This window comes from Motacilla alba, chromosome 10 (assembly GCF_015832195.1).
Source record: "Motacilla alba alba isolate MOTALB_02 chromosome 10, Motacilla_alba_V1.0_pri, whole genome shotgun sequence".
In the NCBI taxonomy this organism is placed as follows: domain Eukaryota; kingdom Metazoa; phylum Chordata; class Aves; order Passeriformes; family Motacillidae; genus Motacilla; species Motacilla alba.
This window is the reverse complement of record NC_052025.1, coordinates 20,197,702-20,216,638: the sequence shown is the minus strand read 5'-3', so window position 1 is coordinate 20,216,638 and position 18,937 is coordinate 20,197,702. Positions and strand designations below refer to the sequence as shown.

The 18,937-nt window shown below is 57.6% G+C and overlaps 2 protein-coding genes across 6 annotated transcripts in view; one reads left to right on the top strand and one right to left on the bottom strand.

Moving 5' to 3' along the window:
* The first annotated feature begins 73 nt into the window (after positions 1-73).
* Positions 74-7,620, top strand: WDR76 (WD repeat domain 76). 2 transcript variants are annotated; one of them, XM_038147293.1, is made up of 13 exons: positions 74-172; positions 365-997; positions 1,410-1,502; positions 1,896-1,951; positions 2,389-2,512; positions 3,193-3,294; positions 3,381-3,424; positions 3,520-3,673; positions 4,340-4,492; positions 5,078-5,292; positions 5,680-5,835; positions 6,700-6,753; positions 7,232-7,620. In XM_038147293.1, the coding sequence occupies exons 1-13, from the start codon at positions 104-106 to the stop codon at positions 7,482-7,484; spliced, it is 2,106 nt and encodes a 701-aa protein (XP_038003221.1). In that variant the 5' UTR covers positions 74-103; the 3' UTR covers positions 7,485-7,620. The 2 variants fall into 2 exon arrangements, with proteins under 2 accessions (XP_038003221.1, XP_038003222.1); XM_038147294.1 differs by having other exon boundaries at positions 86-172; positions 491-997.
* A 2,162-nt stretch (positions 7,621-9,782) lies between these two features.
* Positions 9,783-18,937, bottom strand: part of FRMD5 (FERM domain containing 5) — a 63,846-nt gene continuing 54,691 nt past the window's right edge. For 3 of the 4 annotated variants that reach the window (XM_038147289.1, XM_038147291.1, XM_038147292.1), the window contains exons 8-14: positions 18,046-18,134; positions 16,927-16,990; positions 16,270-16,361; positions 15,239-15,313; positions 14,492-14,560; positions 13,918-14,024; positions 9,783-11,063 (exon numbers count right to left, since the gene is read on the bottom strand). In XM_038147289.1, the coding sequence (XP_038003217.1) occupies positions 10,489-11,063; positions 13,918-14,024; positions 14,492-14,560; positions 15,239-15,313; positions 16,270-16,361; positions 16,927-16,990; positions 18,046-18,134 (1,071 nt within the window). In that variant the 3' untranslated portion in view covers positions 9,783-10,488. The remainder of the gene's footprint in view (positions 11,064-13,917; positions 14,025-14,491; positions 14,561-15,238; positions 15,314-16,269; positions 16,362-16,926; positions 16,991-18,045; positions 18,135-18,937) is intronic. The other variant, XM_038147290.1, reaches the window with a different exon arrangement.

Here is an 18,937-nt window from a genome sequence, read left to right as displayed (position 1 = left end):
GCAGGCCCCAGCGCTCCGCGCGGGCGGGCGGGCGGGCGGCGCCGGCCTGAGGGCGCTGAGGGCGGGCCCCGCGCGGGCGGGAAGCGCCGCTCCGCCCCGCGCCATGGCGCTGTCCCAGCCCGGCCCGCGGCAGCCCGAGGAGCCGGCGGCGCACCGCCGGCACCAGCTGCAGGTCCGGGGCCGCGGGGAGCAGAGGGCTGGCGTGGGAGGGGAGCCGGGGGCTGGCAGGAGAGGGGACACGAGAGGAGCTGGGCTGTGAGGGGAGAAAGCGGGGGACAGCAGGAGCGGGGCGGGCCGGGTTCAGGGCCCGCCGGTGCCGGGGGTCCGCCCGCGGGTCCGCGCCGACTCCCGTTCGACCCCGCAGGAGTCCTGCTCGCCGGGCCCCGCCGAGCCCCATCTGCCCCATCAGGAGCCCTCCTCGCCGGGCCCCGCCGAGCCCCATCAGGAGCCCTCCTCGCCGGGCCCTGCCGAGCCCCGCTCGCCCCATCAGGAGTCCTGCTCGCCGGGCCCCGCCGAACCCCATCTGCCCCATCAGGAGTCGCCTCCAGCGGGCCCTTCCGAGCCCCGCTCGCCCCATCAGGAGTCGCCCCCGGCGGGCCCCGCCGAGCCCCGCTCGCCCCATCAGGAGTCGTTCCCGGCGGGCCCTTCCGAGCCCCGCTCGCCCCATCACGAGTCGCTCCTGGCGGGCCCCGCCGAGCCCCGCTCGCCCCCCCAGGAGTCGCCCCCGGCGGGCCCCGAGCGGCGGCCGAGCGCGGCGCCGGGCCCGGGCCGGCAGCTGCGGGTGGTGCTGACGCCGCTGCCCGCGGCGGCCTGGCCGCGGCCCCAGAAGCGGCTGCTGGGCGCCCGCGGCCCGGCCGGCAAGAGGCTGTGCCTGGAGCCCGACAGCGGCCCCAGAGCCGCCCCCGGCTCCCCGCCCGGGCCCAGCTCGGCTGCCCGCGGCCAGGACGGGCTGCGGGATGTGGACAGCGACGGCAGCGACGCGGGAGACGCGGCTCCGGTGAGTGCCTGTCCCCCGGTTATTAGCTTTATAGAAGTAAAGCTTTTAAGTGCTTTTTCTTCTGTAAGTAGGTTTTATTCCCCCTCTTTAATCTCTGGCTGCCAGTGTCCCACTTCATTTTACCCTTTCACTGAAGTTTTAAATTCTTTATTGAGTCTCTTCAGTACTGCTTTCATTATTAAAACTTTTGATAGAGTTCTCTTCATAGAGTTAATGCCAGAGTAAGTTTTATAAAGCAAACTGGACCTGTATGGACAGATTTTCTTGTTGATACATGACCACCCCAATTTGTACGGTCTTACATTTGTTAAAAATAATTTAATCAGTTTAGAGACTCACTTCCCTGAGCCTGAGACCACTCTTGCAGCCATGTAACTGTATGATGGAGAGTGACTGTCTTTTCATTCTGTAGGATGGATACTCCCAACTATCAGCCTATGAAAGGAAGAGACTAAAGAACATCACAGAAAATGCTAAATTCTTTGCTGCTCTAAAGCTGCATGAGGTATGTATTGGGTCTAAATAGCGTCAAAATGCTCTTTCCAAGTGTCATAATTGCCCTGTCATCTCTCCTGGTGTGAAACCCTTTCCTCACTGGGGCAGCTGTGTATGAGGAGAGCCGTGAAAATCACAGATTCCTGGAATGTTTGGAAAGGACCTTAAAGCTCCTCTCATTCCTCCTCCTGCTGTGGGCAGGGACACCTTCCACAGACTAGGGTGCTCCAAGCCCCATCCAGCCTGGCCTGGAACACTTACAGGGATGGGGCAACCACAGTTTCTTTTCTTGTTATTATAAATAATTGCAGTAAGTTCACCGCTGCCTTGAGATAATTGTATTTCATACTGGTTAATTCTTTGTGCTCATTATCTATAATTAGTCTCTTTTTTCCTCTTTAAGACAGCTGCAAGACTTAACCAACTTACCACTAAAAGGCAAGCTCAGGTCACTAAAAGGTACAGTAACAGTAGATGAGATTTATATCCTCGATTCTTCATTGTGGGAGGAAAACAAATGTTGGGAAGAGGTGAGGGGGAAAAAGAGAGAGGGCGTGACCGAGGTGCAAGGGAGAGGGTAACCAGTGAATGTGGAGGAGAAGACATTGGCCGTGCCAAAGCAGTGCCAGGTGGAGCAGAAAGTGAGCTGAAGCCCAGATAAAGAGTGAGCTGTGTGATGGGAGAAGGAGGGGATGGCTGGGTGGACAATGAATGAGGAGAGCTGGGCAGGGATGCCTCACAGGGAAACAGGGGGCTGGCAGCTGCGTGTGCATTGCAGAGTGCTCCTGGCTTCGCTCCTCACTGTCGTGGATGGACAAGCAGGGCCAGGAGGGGCTGGTGTCAGCCAGCTGTGCCCTTGGGTCTCCCTAAACCCTGCGGTGCTCTCGTTGTTCCAGGAACAAGCCTAAGAAGGTGGAGGATGAGCCAGCACGGCGGCGATCCATGCGCCTGCTCCGGGTGGAGCCGCCGCTGGACATTCCCTTGCTGGACACGTTTGTGCGGCCAGAGGCAGAGGAATATGTGAGAGGGGGAAGGGCTGTGGGAGGGGCGGGTGCATGGCAGCTTTCTGAAGCCTCTGATGGTGGCACTGAGCCGTCTGGGGGCTGTGACGCAGGGGCAGCAAAGAAGGGTCAGTTCTGTCACCCTGAGCAGGTGCCACGGTCTCGCCACGAGCCAGGCAGTGCTGTGTGGCCCGGGCTGATGGCATGGTGCAGCTGGGATCCACAGAAGGGCCCTGAGGTAGAATGCTCCACATCAACAGCCCATGGAGCTGAGCAGCCTTAAATCCAAAGGTTTATTACTCTGGTTTTTATTTCGCTGTAACTTCTGAGCTGGTTTTACTTTCCTGGGTAATACTTACCATCTCTTTGAAGCAGTGGTGGAGCAACAAGTGAAAGGCATGTTGTTCTGAGAGATGGGAATTTAAACCGTCCATGGAGCTGTAGAATAGATTTGATTCTGTAGTAAAGGTCTTGCTGGAGTATCAGGAGAGGAAGAAACCCAGGGAGGCAGTTGGTCTGTGCTGCCAGTGAAATTCTCTTTATTTTTTTAATAAGGTTATGATATCACTTTCTGTTTTCACTGCTCATTTCCTGTCCTATTGTAGGCGTGTTCTCAGAATGTCTGGTGGGGAAAGTACCAACTCACCTTGTTTGTGGTTTATTTGGTTTGAGTTACAAAAACTGCCAATGTCCTCCCAGCCTCAGGTTCCAGATGGACCTCTGCCCATGGTTCCAGAGAATCAGACAGAGAGCAGTAAAAGGACAGAGGCCTTACTGAGCACGTGGATGAGGATAAGTGAGGTACTATTGGTTTTATTTGTTAATTTTGGATCATGTAACTTCACTTGGGCTCTGATTTTGATTAGGTATCTCCTTTCTGTCTGTAGGTGAAAGCAGATGATGCTGAGTGGGGCACACCTGACATAAAGAGGTGATGTGAAAACAGCAGCCAGAACTGGGGGTTGTCTGGCCCCCCTTCCTTCCCTAATGAACCCTTTGGTGATGGTTGTCATTTTGTTTTCCCAGGTACCAGGAGAGCCTGAGCAGCATGGTGCTGAAGGAGGAGAACATCAGGAAGGTGGTGAAATCCCGGGTGTGCTCCATGGCCATCCACCCTTCCGAAAGCACCGTCCTTGTGGCAGCTGGAGACAAGTTTGGGCATGTTGGCCTCTGGAATGTGGTGAGTGGTTGATGTGCTCCTCACCTGAACAGGTGTGTGGCTCAGGACAGCTGCAGGTGGGGCACAGCCTGGGGTGGCATTTTGTCAGGCCTATGAGAGTGTTTTAGGTTTTTTCCATTCTTAGGGATAGTACTTGGTTGTCAGGAGTGATTGTCAGATTCAGAGTTGCCAGAACAGCTTTCCCTTTTGCTCTCCCTTGTGTTTTTCTGAAGTTTGAGAGCAGAATCATCTTTGTGGGATGAACCAGAACTTGGTCCAGAATGACCCGTTCAGTTTCTTTTAGAATAACAAAATGATGCAAAATTTAGAAGAGAAGACACAGGAGGTCCTGTGTTCATGCAGTTTGGGTCACTAATTCAGCCTGAGCTCTCAGTAACCCAGCGTGTCCATATTTTGGTGTGGTAGCAGAAACCAGCTGTGTGGGTGAAAATGAGCAGGTGCTGCTGCCCAGATCCAGGGCTGGTGGCTGCAGGAAGTTGCAGCTTTCCATCATTAGGGACCAGAAGCAGTCTCACTGTCCATATCACCTGTGCTGTTGTCTCCTCTCACCCTCCGCCTCCTCCAAAAACCACCAAAAGCCAGAGACTTGGCTTCAAGAGTTGTGGTCATTGACAGACATAACTGCAGTGATCAGCCCCTGTGTCTGTGGGATCTGTCGTTTTGCAGAGCTGCGGGACGGAGGAAGGAGCCCACGTCTTCATCCCCCACAACTTCAATGTCAACTGCATGCACTTCTCTCCCTGCAACCCTGCTCACCTGCTGTCCCTCAGCAACGACGCGCTGCGCTGCGGCGATGTCACCAGGGCTGTCTTTGATGAGGTGAGGCCCTGCTGGGAAGGTTGAGTCTGCTCGTACCAGCTCATTCTTTGGTTGTTTTATTAACAGGAAAGTTCAGGTTCTCGTTCCACGAGGACATGTGAATCAACATTTAATTAACATCACATAAGTAGGGAGATGTTTCCTACTCACCAAAACCCACTGACAGCCTGGGTTCTCCCAGTTTCCAAGTTTACATTTCCTGCATGATTAAAAGTTTCTGGAGCACTGGAGAAGGGAAAGATATCCTTAATCCTCACTCAGTGTGTGCTCGAGTCAACAGCTCTTTGATTGCTGGAGCACAGAGGTGGCAGTGCTTTGTAGGAGCTCTGACAGGGAATTTGGAGTGTGCTGCTGGGGGTCTGGTTTGGATGGTTAATTATCTCCTAATTATTTCCCCTGTGGGAAGCATCCTTGTTTCACAGAAGGGTTACCTGCACGGCTGGGTGAAGCTGCCACATGGGCTGCATGGTTTTTAGTGAATTAAAGAGGGAAAGGATGGAGCCCATAGCCCAGGGTGTGTTTGGGTGTTAGAACAGCTGCCTGTTCCCTTCAGTTCTGGTGACATTTAACCTTCCCTGGGCTCAGATCTGCAAGAGTGAGGAAGACTTGTCCTGCTTCGACTTCCTGGAAGAGAATGCCTGCACTGCCATTGTGAGTCACTGGTCTGGGCCCGTGGCTGTTGTGGACAGACGGACGCCGGGGGTGTCCTCGGAGCTCTCTGTGGACATTGGCTTCAGGAGGACACGGACAGTCCACGTGCACCCCGTGAACAAACAGTATTTCCTGGCTGCTGGCTCCGTGTACGTAGCCCACACTGAGCAGGCTGGTTTTTCAGTGGTCTCTGTGCTGGGGAAGAGCTGGGGCTGAGCAGTTTCTCAGCCTCCATTTACAGTCAGAGCTCTCTCGGTCCTTTTAGAAAACAAGTTTTCAGTCCTTAGCAGGAGTTAAGGTGGGATTTGGTTTGATTTCCCAGATCAAATGGGGACAGGTGGGCCCTGGTGGGCTTTGGCACAGAGGGACTGCAGGGAGGGCTGGTTGGGGTGGTTTTGGTGCTCCCAAAATCCCTCAGAGCCACCATTTGAGTGGATATCGAAGCTTTCAACCAGCTCCCACACAGCCTGCTGTGCTCTGGAGCTTTCTTGGTGAATGGAGGACAATTACTGAAGTGTTTGTGGTACCTGTTGCAGGGATGTTTGTGTTTTTGATGTTCGGTACCTTCGGAATGCCAAGGAGAACAAGCCCCTGAGCTCCCTGACAGGACACACCAAAAGTGTGGCCTCAGCCTATTTCTCACCTGTCACTGGCAACAGGGTGGTGACGGTGTGTGCTGATGACCGGCTCAGGTAAGGCTGGGCTGGTTTAATGTAGTTATATATTATTATTATTATTATTATTATTATTATTATTATTATTATTATTATTATTATTATCGTTATTATTATTATTGTTACTTCTCCACATGACCCATCATTGAGCACCTTCTGTCTTTATCACTTTAAAAAAATGATAAAGATTTACTTGCATTAACATTTTTTATGTAGTTTTTAATGATTTTTTGCTTTGGTTGTTTGTGGTTTGTTTTTTGTTTTTTTTTATTCTCATTTTCCCTCAGGATATTTAAAAGTAAAAACATACAGGTACTGTTAATCTTTAAAAAACAAACAAAATCAAAACCCACAAAAACAGCCAGCCAAAACCTGGCTGGTGAGCATAAACACAAAATGCTCAGAAACTAAATTTGTTTGTAGCTGGTACTTGAAATGATGATGGTATCAGCTCTCCTGTAGATAGCCTACATTTAATCATTTAAGCTGCTGTGAGTCGCTGGTGTCAGAGGTTCTTTTTCTCCTGGTTTCTTGGTGACTGTAGTTCAGGTGATTGCCTGGTTTTGCGTGGGCCGGGCAGGTTTTGCCCCGAGGGCTGGGACCCCCAAGTTCATGGGGGTGGAGGAGCCGGTGGGATGCTGGGCTGGCCTGTGGGCTCTGCTCCTCCAGGGCTGCCAGCCAGGGTGGCTGCAGTTCCAGCTGAAGGCAAATCCAGCTCCCCGAGCACATGCCGTGGTTCCAGCTGGGGTGTTCCAGCTGGGAGCTGGTGCCCGTGGCCAGGCTGGGTGTCGGGGTGTCTGTGCACACTCCTGGAGCTCTCTGTGAGGCAAGGGCTGGCTTCCAGCACAGGTTCCTGCTGTTAATGTGCTCTTCTGTGCCCAGGGTCTACGACACCACGTCCTTGTCATCCAGTGTCACCTTGCTCAGCTCCATCAGGTAAGGACAGCACACCTGGGCCAGGGCAGTGCCATGGCTGCTCCTGTGGGTCTGGGGGGACAGGACACAGGGAATGGCTCCCAGTGCCAGAGGCAGGGCTGGATGGGAGATTGGGAATTGGGAATTGTTCCCTGGCAGGGTGGGCAGCCCTGGCACAGGTGCCCAGAGCAGCTGGGGCTGCCCCTGGATCCCTGGCAGTGCCCAGGCCAGGCTGGACAGGGCTTGGAGCAGCCTGGGATAGAGGAAGGTGTCCCTGCCATGGCAGGGGTGGCTTTGGGTCATCTCTGAGGTCTCTCCCAGCCCAGACCATTCTGGTATTCTTGTCCCCTCCTGCCCATGCCAGGACAGGGATCCGCTGCAGGGCTCTGAGCGCTGCAGCGTGACTGCTGAAGGTTTGGAAGGCAAGGGAGCAGATGGGACATAAACGATGGTTTAAAGTGCTGGATTCACCAGGAGGAATGTTCCTCTTCCCCTGCAGGCACAACAACAACACAGGCCGCTGGCTGACCCGCTTCAGGGCCATCTGGGACCCCAAGCAGGAGCACTGCTTCCTGGTGGGCAGCATGGCACAGCCCAGGCAGATCGAGGTCTTCCAGGACACGGGGAAGTTGCTGCACACCTTCCGCAGCGTGGACTGCCTCGGCTCCGTGTGCTCCATCAACGTCGTCCACCCCAGCCAGAACATCCTGGTGGGAGGCAACTCCAGTGGCCGCCTCCACGTGTTCAAATAGAAGTGCTTTAGATCTTTTATTTTTTACCTTTCTGCACTGACTTTGTTTATTCCGTATTAAGCAGTTCCGAAGCCGACTGTTGTTTCTCAGGACAGAAGTGTACTTTGAAAGTCTTAAAATAAATAGTTTAATCTGCCTTTGGCACCCATGTCTTCCATGGAAATAAAGGTGATCCTTGAGCCCCCAGCTTCCTCAGCCGCTCCCGGGGCTCCAGCCCCTTCCCTGGCCATGCTCCAGCCCCTCAGTGCCTTCCTCGTGCTGAGGGGCCCAAAACTCCCGGGTGCATTTGTAAAGTTGTGCTCCTGGAGTGCAGAGACGGGCAAGGGACTCACCTGCAGCTCTGGAACTCTCGCTCCAGTGAGAAGCTGCTGAAAGACCAAATTTCTCACAGTTTGAGCTGTTTTCACAAGAAAAATCAGAATTGCTGAACAAAGCTCATCCCGACTCTGCTTTTCATGATATTTAAATATTTATTTAAATTTAAAAATACTTTTCATGGCACCAATGATTTTATGCTAACTAAGGTATTGGATATGTAGAAAAAGGTACATTTTGAAGGAAAAAAAAGATGTAACTTACAGTATTTGGCACATGAAAGGTTAATCTCTAGGTTTTCTTTATGAAAACTAAGAAATTCACATTTTCAGGTATTTTTACTGTCTACTGCTGAAAGATGCAGTATGCTAGGACGAGATTCACGGGTTTCTGATCTCAGAACCTATGGAAACAACACTTTGATAGAAAGACGGGTGAAACTAACAGGGCCTGAAACACACGGGCAGGATCTGGGAGCGACGGGAGAAACGTACAACGGAAAATCACCAATTCTCGTGGTTCTGCAGTAAAACGCTGGGGGACAGCGGCAGAGGTGACCTGGGGCTGGCACAGAGCGTCACCCGAGGAAAGCCAGGGTGGAAGGGCCCAGCTGGGGGCTCGGAGGACGTGTCCCAAAAGGATGGAGCTGTGCTGTCACACGTCACACAGAACATTGCAGTGAGGAGAGGAGGAGGAGGAGGAGGAGGAGGAAGGACGACACTGCAGCGTTAACCCGGGGTAAAAAATGTCAGCGTCGGGACGAGCACAACTGCATAGAAACATCAGCGCTATGGGCTGAGGTAGGAACACTACACTAAGAGTTAATTCTGCTATGTTGCATAAAACAGGATTATCATGTAAAAAAAATCGCTCCTCCGCCTCCTGGAGCCTTCCTCAGGCTCCTGGAACCTTCCCCAGGGCTCCTGGAACCTTCCTCAGGGCTCCTGGAGCTTCCCCAGGGCTCCTGGAACCTTCCTCAGGGCTCCTGGAGCTTCCCCAGGGCTCCTGGAACTTCCCCAGGCTCCTGGAACCTTCCTCAGGGCTCCTGGAGCTTCCCCAGGCTCCTGGAACCTTCCCCAGGGCTCCTGGAACCTTCCCCAGGGGTCCTGGAACCTTCCCCAGGCTCCTGGAACCTTCCCCGGGGCTCCTGGAACCTTCCCCAGGCTCCTGGAACCTTCCTCAGGGCTCCTGGAACCTTCCCCAGGCTCCTGGAACCTTCCCCAGGCTCCTGGAACCTTCCCCAGGCTCCTGGAGCCTTCCCCGGGGCTCCTGGAGCTTCCCCAGGGCTCCTGGAGCCTTCCCCAGGCTGTGACCTGGGCAGGGGGACTGTGCCCCCGACAGGACCTCTCCCCTTATTGCAGTGACAAGGAGTGGCCCAATGTCACCGTCCCGCCCGGCGGTGGGTGCTGGATGCTCAAAGACAACACGGACATCAGGCTTTGTAAAACTGCAGTTATGGCCCCAGCTTACGGAAAAATCTCTCCCTGAGATGAAATTAAACTTGCTCAGCTGTTTCTACCCCTTTTTTTTTTTTTTTGTTTTGTTTTTTGCTGATGTGTCCAGCTTGTCACCCCAGCCTAACCAGAACTGGCTGTTATTGCTCCCTGCGGATGGGCTGCTGCTCCTGGCGACCAACAGTCCGGGGCTCGTCATGACGAGTTGGGTTTATTGACTCGCACTCGGCGACGGTCGGAGCTGAAGGTGTCCCTTGGCTTCTTCAGTGTCACCTGCGCTTCTGAACTAGTGTCCTCTTGGGGAGAGTCCCAAACCCAGAGCTCCGTCTCTGTCCCAGACCCAGCAGGGCTCGCTGGCCCTGGGCTCCCGGCGTTTACTCTGAAACCATTGCTCACCGGGCACCGCTCGGTACCGGCGCCCACGGTCACCCCATCCGTAAAGTAAAAAAAGACTGGATTAGATCCGATAACAAAATAGCATTTCCTTGTTAAAATAGACCTTGAAATGTCTCTCTTTTTCTTTTTTGGCTTTTTTTTTTTTGTTCTTTTTGCTTGTTTTTTTTTTTTACAAAACGGGTACAACTGGCGGAGGGTGAAGGTCATCCCAATAAATCTGACACAGTCACTCCAGCTCCGCGCCAGGCTTGGCCGCGCGTGCCCGGCGTCCCCTGGCTTCCGTGCTCCCCTGGCCTCGGGAGCACCGATGCTTCAAGGCTTCAAAAAGCGGCGAAGGGCCGAGTCCGCGGCAGGGCGAGGGCTCCGGGTGGCTGCGCTGCGGGGAGGAGGGCACCGCGGCGTCCCCGAGAGCGTGGCGCCGGTGTCACCTCCTGGGAGGCTCCGGGGAGCAGGGAGGGCTCTGCCAAGCGGTTCGTGGAGGGCGGGGGTGGCGGGCACAGTGCGGAGTTAATACCGTAACAGTACACGAGTGTTAAATGAAACCTCAGTAGCACCATTGCTAAAGCTCCTGCCGAACGGCCCCGCCAGCCCCGGCCGGGGTGGCAGAGCAAAGAATTCCCCTCTGCTCGGTGCTTCCCAAGTCGTGAGCATGGGATCGGGCGGGAGGTGTTGTGCGGGCTCCGGGGGTGGGAGCACGGGGAGGAGGGGGCTCCGGGGGCTGCGCCCACCCTCCTCTTCCTCCCGGAAAGCCGCCTCCTCGGCCGGCCGGGCTCTGGGTCGGGAGGGGAGGGTTAGTGAGTGACGGCGGCAGGTCCGGGCCCCCGTGGTGGCTCCTGCCTTCAGGTGTCAATGAGCAGGTTTACCACGGCGCGGAGCTTGCAGGCAAACCATCGCCTGAGGGGACAAAAGTATTGGTAATGGAACTGCTCGAACTCTGGGGTCTGGCGGATATCGCGGAAAAAGGCAGTGTCAAGGTCGGACTCGGTAAGGACGATCAGGAGGAGGAGCAAAACAAAGAGGAGTCCAACTGTCACAAGGAGCAAACGGAGGACACTTAAAAGAAACTTATTCACCTGTTGGGCCTGTGCCGGCCCCAGGCCGCCGGTGCCCGGGCACAGCGCCCGCAGCTCGCCCTCCGCCTCCGCCGCCGGCGTGCCGGCCTCCGACTCCTTCTCCTCCTCGATGCTGCACGGGGCCCCGTTGGCCTGGCGCGACAGCAGCATCAGCTCCAGGCTGTGCTCGGCCACGGGCGTGGGCAGCACGCTGTCGGCGGGGCTGTAGCTCTCGTCGGCGATCACGGCCACCCGCTCGCTGCTCTCGGCGCGGCCGCTCCGGCCGGGGCCCGCGAAGGCGTCGCCGTGGGAAGCCGAGCGCACCGGGGTCGAGTGGGCGCTGTCACGGAGCGACTCCAGGCCTGCGGAGACAGGGGAGGGGCAAGGGGACGCTCAGTGGGGTGCAGGGGGTCCCTCTCCGCAGCCGGGAGCTGCCGGCACTGCTCCACACTGGTGTCCCCCGCGGGACAGAGCGCGGCGGCTGCCCTGGGGCGCTGCTTGTTGTTGGTGGTGGTGGTCCTTTGGGACCTGCAGCCCCTTCAACGCGACATGTGACTGCGGCGGTGACGCCTCGACACCCGCCTGGCTTGTCACCGGCACCGCAGCCGCTGGCTGCCAGCCGGGGCTGCTGCAAGGTCCGGGCAGTTCCGCAGGCGATCACACGCACCCGCGGGCCGTGGCTGCCCTGAGGCGACAGTGACTGTCCCCCTGGCAGCTGCCACAGTCCTTGGGGCCCTCTGCCGCTGGCAGTGCCAGCTGTGGCGCTGCGGCACCGCGGGCACCTGCCTGGCACAGGGTGACATCTCGGGGCGAGGGCAGGGATGGGTGGCAGTGATGGGAGCCCCGGGGGGGAGAGGCGTGAGCAGAGGTTGTGCTGGGCTGGTGGGCGTGGGTGTCCCCCAGCACAGGGAGGAGGTGTCCCCACCACGTGCAGGAGCCCCTGCAGCACAGGCTGCTCTGAGTTCGCCACAAACCAAATGTTTTACGTCGCTCACACCCAAGCGGGAGCCGTGGCAAGAGCTCCGTGCCCGCCCCATACCAGGCTGAGCTTTAGTCCTTTGTGCCAAGGAGCTCCCTACCAACATCTCCGAACACCTCTGAATCTCCTCCAAATCCCTAAATTCCAAGAAACCACACACATAAGGGACTTGTTTCAGGTAGTTCTGGCAGGCTGGGGGGGGATAGGAAGGAACTGTGCTCTCACAGTGGCCCCAGCTCCAGGGAGGGTGTCTGAAGGTCACGGTGGAGACCAGCTGGTCCCCAGGGCCACCCTGCAGGTGGCTGGAGAGGGACGGGGCTGGACCTGTCACCGGGGGAAGAGCACAGCGCACTGAAGCACCTCGACATGCTGTCACCATGTCCTGGCTGCTGGAGGGTGAAGGGCAGCCCCCGGAGCTCATCCGGCCGCATTCCTGGGGATTTGCAGCCTCTCCTTTGTGAGCGCTGCCCGGATGAGTGCCGTGCTCCCGGGCACTGAGGAGGGAACACGCTCTCACCCTGCCAGCTCTGCGCTCTCCCCTCTCATGGGAACACTCCCCACGGCACCCACTGTGTCCCCGACATGGGGGCAGCCCCTGAGGGGGTGCCACTGCTCACCACCGCAGTGGCAGCAGTGCTGGCCCCAGACCCAAACGCTCCTGCCATCTGCTCCCACAGGACTGCCAGCAGAGGCTGGAAAATCCTGGAAATCCGAGTCCAGCCCCACCACCAGAGCTGCTCTGTGGTAACAGCAACCTGGAGCCAGCCAGCCTCGGAGACCCCAGCCCACTCCCTGCCCCGCATTCGCTGCACCCCACCTTCCTGCACCCCACCTGCTCAGCAGCTGACTACGGGACCACAGTCCACAGGAACCCACGGACGCTGCAGGAGCCCCCAGACCCCGCGGCGCAGCGTTACCTGGCTCAGGTGGGTCCCCAGGGCCGCAGGGAGCGTGCTGGGTGGCCGGGAGCAGCGGCAGGATGCCCAGGGCCCGGGACAGCAGCCGCGGCCCCAGGGCCAGCACCCGCACCCGCACCTCCCGGCAGCAGTGGTTGATGAGCCACAGGTGCACGCTGACCCTGGTTTTAATCTTCACCAGGCACTTCACCATGGTGGCACAGGGACGCAGCGAGAGCGGGGACAGCTCTGAGGGTGGCACTGCTGCTGGCCCCGGGCTCAGCTCTATTTTGGGCGCCCGCGTTCCCACGGGACCGAGCTGAAGTGAGAGTGAGGAAAAGCAAAGGGGTGGTACCAGCTCGGGGTGATTTATGGTGGGAGGTGATTTAATGCTCTGGCTGCTTCCCAACGGCATCTGGGGGACAGACTGTCACATGTAACTGCGTGGCAGAGGTGACCCTGTCTGCTTCCACCCCCAGAACTGGCACAGCCACCGACCAGGGATCCCTCAGTGGAATGAAATCCCGCCCCTGGGGCACGCAGTCCCTGTCCCTGCCTGCATTCCGCAACCAGGACCAGGACCGGGGTGGCTGTGCTGCGGCAGGGCTGGCCCCTCCAGGGGCAGGGGACAGCCATGTCACTGCTGTCACCAGCAGGTAACACAGCCACCACCAGCAGCACAGCCACAGCCCCAGCGTGTCCCCAGCCCTGTGGGGCAGCTCCCCAGCTGCTCCCCGTGTTTTGCCTTTTGCCAGACCTTCTTCCCAGCGCATCCTCCTCTGACGCAGCCCCAGGATGGGGAGGAGCGGCCTCCCTGCTCCAGCCTGGTGGAGCACCAGCTTTGCTGAGGACAAGCCAGCGGGGCTGCGGCCTCAGCTGGACACTGTGCACACGTGTGTGCGCACGTGCAGGTGTGTGTCTGTGCATTGTGTGTACACGCAGCTGCGTACCTGTGTCCGTGTGCTCCTGTGTGTCCCTGTGTCTGTGTGCATGCTGTATCCGCGTGTCCCTGTCTGTGTGTCCCTGTCTGTGTGTCCCTGTGTCTGTGAGCACGCTGTGTCCGTGTGTCCCTGTCCGTGTGTCCCTGTGTCTGTGAGCACGCTGTGTCCGTGTGTCCCTGTCCGTGTGTCCCTGTCTGTGTGTCCCTGTGTCTGTGAGCACACTGTGTCCGTGTGTCCCTGTCCGTGTGTCCCTGTGTCTGTGAGCACGCTGTGTCCGTGTGTCCCTGTCCGTGTGTCCCTGTGCCCGTGTGTCCCTGTCCGTGTGTCCCTGTGTGTGCAGGTGCCCAGGTGTGCGTGCTCCCGTGCCCGGCGTGCCCGGCAGGGCTGCCCCGTGTCCTACCTTCCATGATGGAGATGTGGACGGCTCTCCGCCGGGTGCGGGGCACGCTGCTCAGCCGGGGGCCGTGCGTGATGGAGGGGCAGCTCCGGCTGGGCACCAGCCCGGCCCTGGGGACAGGAGCGGGGACAGGATCAGGGCCGGGACAGAGCCAGCGCTGCGGGCACGCTGCAGTGCCCTGGGCACACAGCAGCATCCCGGCCAGGCTCCCACCCCGGGCACACAGCAGTGCCTCAGGCACACAGCAGTGCCCTAGGCATGCTCCCACCCCAGCCACACTCCCACCCTGGGCACACAGCAGCATCCCGGCCAGGCTCCCACCCCAGCCACGCTCCCACCCCGGGCACACGGCAGTGCCTCAGGCACACAGCAGTGCCCCAGGCATGCTCCCACCCTGGCCACGCTCCCACCCCGGGCACACCGCAGTGCCCTGGGCACACAGCAGTGCTCTGACCACACTCCCAGCCCAGGCACATGAAAATGCCCTGGTCACACTCCCACCCTGGGCCCATGGCAGTGCCCTGGCCACCCTCCCACCCCGGTCTCCCGGCCCTGGGAGCTGCTGCCAGGCTCTCACCGGTGAATCTCGGGGGGCTCCCTCTTGATCTTGGCGCTGGACTCCATCACCTCCTTGGCGACGCGGCCGCTGCAGGTGGGTGAAGACCAGCAGAGGTGAGGACAAGAGCACAGCCCTGGCAGCCCCGTGGGCACAGCCCGGGCCCCTCCCCACACAGCTCCAGGGGAAAGCAGGAATGTTTTCTCCAGGGGAATGGGCGATGGAGAAGGCCAGGCTGACACCTCTGCCACCATATTTTGCTGCTTTTTCTGGCATGGGATGCTGGACGCCAGGGGTCACCTTCCCTCAGCTGAGGTGGACACAGCACAGGCATCCAGGTCCTGCCATGCCACGAGGAGAGTGCCAGCACTGTGCTCGGTGAGGGGACACACTGGGGTGTCTCAGTCTGGAGACACCAGGTCCCCAGCCCAGGCTCTCGCTCCAGCAGCTCAGCACAGGAATTTGGGGATAGGGGTGATTTGCTTCACACCTCGTTGTTTTCAAGTCCCAGATCTCCCACCCTCCAAACCCTCTCCTGTGAGCTGGGGCCGGGGGTGGCCTCTGTGACACAGAGACAGCGGTGGGGGTGGCCTGGTGGGGTCAGTGCTGCAAGGGGGATCTCTGGATGACCCTGAGGTGTCCCTGAGCCGTGGCAGCCCCAGGCTGCTCCCCAAGGAGCACACAGGAGCACACCCAGCAGCGGCTCCTGCGCCAGGGTTTACAGCACCAGGATTTACCTGTGCCAGGGTTTACAGCACCAGGATTTACCTGTAGCGGAAGCGGCTTCCCTTGAAGAACAGGTTGCTGCTGGACACTGTCCGCACCTGGCTCGACTTCTCCAACCTGCAACAGCCCAGGAGCGCTGTGAGAGCCCTGCCGAGCACTGGGAGCATCGGCAGCAGGCCAGGTGACGGCAGCAGAGCCCTGGGGGTGTCACCCCGCTGCTGGCAGGGGTGGGTGGCACCGACCAGCAGGACACGGCACCTGCAGCCAGTGCAGCCCAGGACAGCCCCGCTGCCCAGGGCTCTGCAGGGGCTCGGGCCACAGCTCCTGCTGAGCCCCCCAGGGCCAGCAGTGACACCCCGTGTGCAGGGACTGGCACTCTGTGGGTCCCCCCATGGCCTGGGGGCTGCAGGGTGACAGACTCGGCCCCTCCTGGGCAGGTGGGCACGCAGCAGGGTGGGTGAAGCTGCCCAGAGGGACCATCCCATCTGCTCCCCATCCCAGGGGAGCTGGTGCCTCACCCCGGCAGTGCCCAGCAGCACCTCAGGCCAGCCCATGGTCCACCCGCCGGGCGCAGGGCCCGGCAGCGACTCGCTGCCACGATTAATCACAGAGAGGTTTGTAAAGCAATATTGCAATTTCATTCCGTGTTCGTGTAATGAGCAGTGGAACCTGCTGATTGCAGCTGCTGATTGCAGAATTCCCGGTGGGAACGCATCGCATGCTCTGTCTCGCAGCTTGCTGATTAAAATAAAACTCATTACGAAGCGCAAAGTGGCCTGGGTTAAGAGTGGCACCGACAGGATGGTGCTGCTTGGCATTCCGGGCTTCATCCCAAATAATTAGTTACAACTTCCTGACGGGAGTTTGCTGAGGAGGGATGAGCACAGAGGGGCTGGGAAAGGAGGGGCCCTGCAGGGCAGAGACCCCAGCCAGGGCGCCGCTGCTTTTGGTGGCTGGTGGGACACGGGGACAAGGTGCCACACGGCCGGTGACCCACCCTGGTGCCTGGATGGGGCCCCCAGGTGGGCACCAGCCCATGGGGGCTGCAGCGCACCCCACAAAGCAGCACGTACTTGTAGAACGCCTGGTTCTCGATCCCACACTTCCAGAGGTGTTTGCAGGCTTCCGGCGTCGGGGCAAAATAGGTGAGAACGATTTTCTTCTCCTGAAGGAGAAAGACAGGGAGTCAGGGGGAGAGCAGGGAGCGGTGCTGATCCCACAAAGAGTGGAGTAGACAGAGCAGGAGAGAGGCACTGGCAGGGACAGATCCTGCTCTGGAGCCGCGTGGGGTGCAGGGACCAGCCTGGCGCAGCACTGGCATGAGGGATGGGCAGATGTGCCCACTCTGCTCCCAGCCTTTGGGAGCAGCCAGAAACACGGGGGGTTTTTAAAATTCCTGCTCCTGTGGGAGCCAACCCCAGCCAGAGGAGCTCGGGCTGACTTTGAGGGATGATGGCAGTGAAGAAGCAGCACCTTGGGAATCATCCCGAGGGAGGGCATGGCCAGGAGCTGTGGGGGTCCTGGCAGAGGCCCCGTGTGGCCTGGCCGGGGGCTAAGGGGGCTGTGGGGTCCAGCAGCAGCAGCAGGGAGGTGACCCCAGCAGCGGCACGGAGCTGCAGCTGCTGTCCCCACGTCCCCGCCCGCAGGGCCAGGGTGACGCTGGTCCCGGGGAGCCCGCTGAAGGGAGGAGCACGCTGAAGGGATGTGCCACGGGGAGGGGGAGCACTCACCTCCTTCTGACTTACGTACAGGTAGAAAGTCTTCCCTTCGAATTTCATCTTGGTCACCTCGTTCCTGGAGGGACAGGGACAGGGACAGGCGGGTGGGAGCTGTGCCCGGCCAGCCCAGAGCCCACCCAGAGCCTGTTCTCCGTCCCAGGAGGTGCCAAGGGCGCTGAGAGCAGCCCTGGCTCGCAGACCCGCGGCTGGAGGGGGGGACAGCCCCGGGTGAAGCTGAGGGTCAGCGGGGGGGACAGCCCCGGGTGAAGCTGAGGGTCAGCGGGGGCTCGTCCCATGCACACTGGCAGTGCCAGGTGGCAGGGACACGCTGACCAAGACTGGACACCCTGCGGTGACACCCAGGGACAGCTGAGGAGCCTCCGGGGGCTGGGAGGGTTTGGGATGCGGCTGCCATGGGGATGATGGAGTTTAATGGGGACAAGGGTAGAGAACAATGGCCTGGGGCAGCACTGCCCAGTGCCCACGCAGCCAGACAGCCCTTGGGCACCCCGGGGATGCCCAGGGAGACAGGGGGGAATCTCCACTGGGAGGGAGTGAGTGAGCTCACACTGGGAGTGAGCTCAAACTGGGAGTGAACTCACACCGGGGGCGAGCTCAAACTGGGGGTGAGCTCACACTGGGAGTGAACTCACACTGGGGGCGAGCTCAAACTGGGGGTGAGCTCAAACTGGGGGCGAGCTCAAACTGGGGGCGAGCTCAAACCGGGAGTGAGCTCATACTGGGAGTGAGCTCACACTGGGGGCGAGTAAACTCACAGTGGGAGTGAGCTCAAACTGGGAAAGAACTCGCACTGGGAGTGAGCTCACACTGGGAGTGAACTCACACTGGGAGAGAACTCACACTGGGAGAGAACTCACACTGGGAGCGACTGAACTCACAGTGGGTGTGAGTGAACTTGCACTGGGAGCAAGCTCAAACTGGGAGTGAACTCGCACTGGGAGCGAGCTCACTCACACTGGGAGTGAACTCGTACTGGGAGTGAACTCACACTGGGAGCGAGCTCAAACTGGGAGTGAACTCGTACTGGGAGTGAACTCACACTGGGAGCGAGCTCAAACAGGGAGTGAACTTGCCCTGGGAGCGAGCTCACACTTGAGGAAGTGAACTCACCACTTGATGAAGTGAACCCTCTTGTTGCCCTGCAGGACGACGAAGCCGAAGGGGGTGAAGGCCAGGAAGGCCGCGTTGCCGGACACGTCCTGCGAGGCAACAGCCGGGGCTCGGGCAGCTGCTGGCCACCAGCACAGCTGGCACGCCACCGTCCCCAGAGCCGGGCACTGCCCTGCCCCGCGGGCCGGGCTGCCAGCAGGATGCCTCAGCTAACTGTTAGCGTCTACATTAAACGTCATGTTTATAGAATCCCTGCTATTAATGCAATACCAGGTTATGATTGTTGCCATTAATGTGTATTTATATTTATATTTATATTTATATTTATATTTATATTTATATTTATATTTATATTTATATTTATATGTAAGAACTATATTACTCAGTGTAAGTATATGTAGTTTGTACATAGATATATGCCATTTGTTTGGTATATGTAATTACTATAATATATATAGTTTAATACGGTTATTTATTATATTATCACAGAATATCCTGAGTCACAGTTATCTGTTATCATCTACATTAAATGTCCTATTGATATATAGAGAATTCATGCTGTTAATATAATATCATGTTATAATTATTGCAATTAATGTGTATTTATATATATAAATTCATGTATATATATAATAACTATATTACTCAGTGTAAGTATATATAGTTAGTATATAGATATATGCTGTTTATTTGGCATATATAATTACTATAATATATATAGTTTAATATGGTTATTTATTATACTATCACAGAATGTCCTGACTCAGTTATCTGTTATTGTCTACACTAAATGTCATATTGACATTTATAGAATTTGTGCTATTAATATAGTACCATGTTATAATTGTTGCAATAAAGTGTATTTAAAAAAATATATATATAAGAACTATAT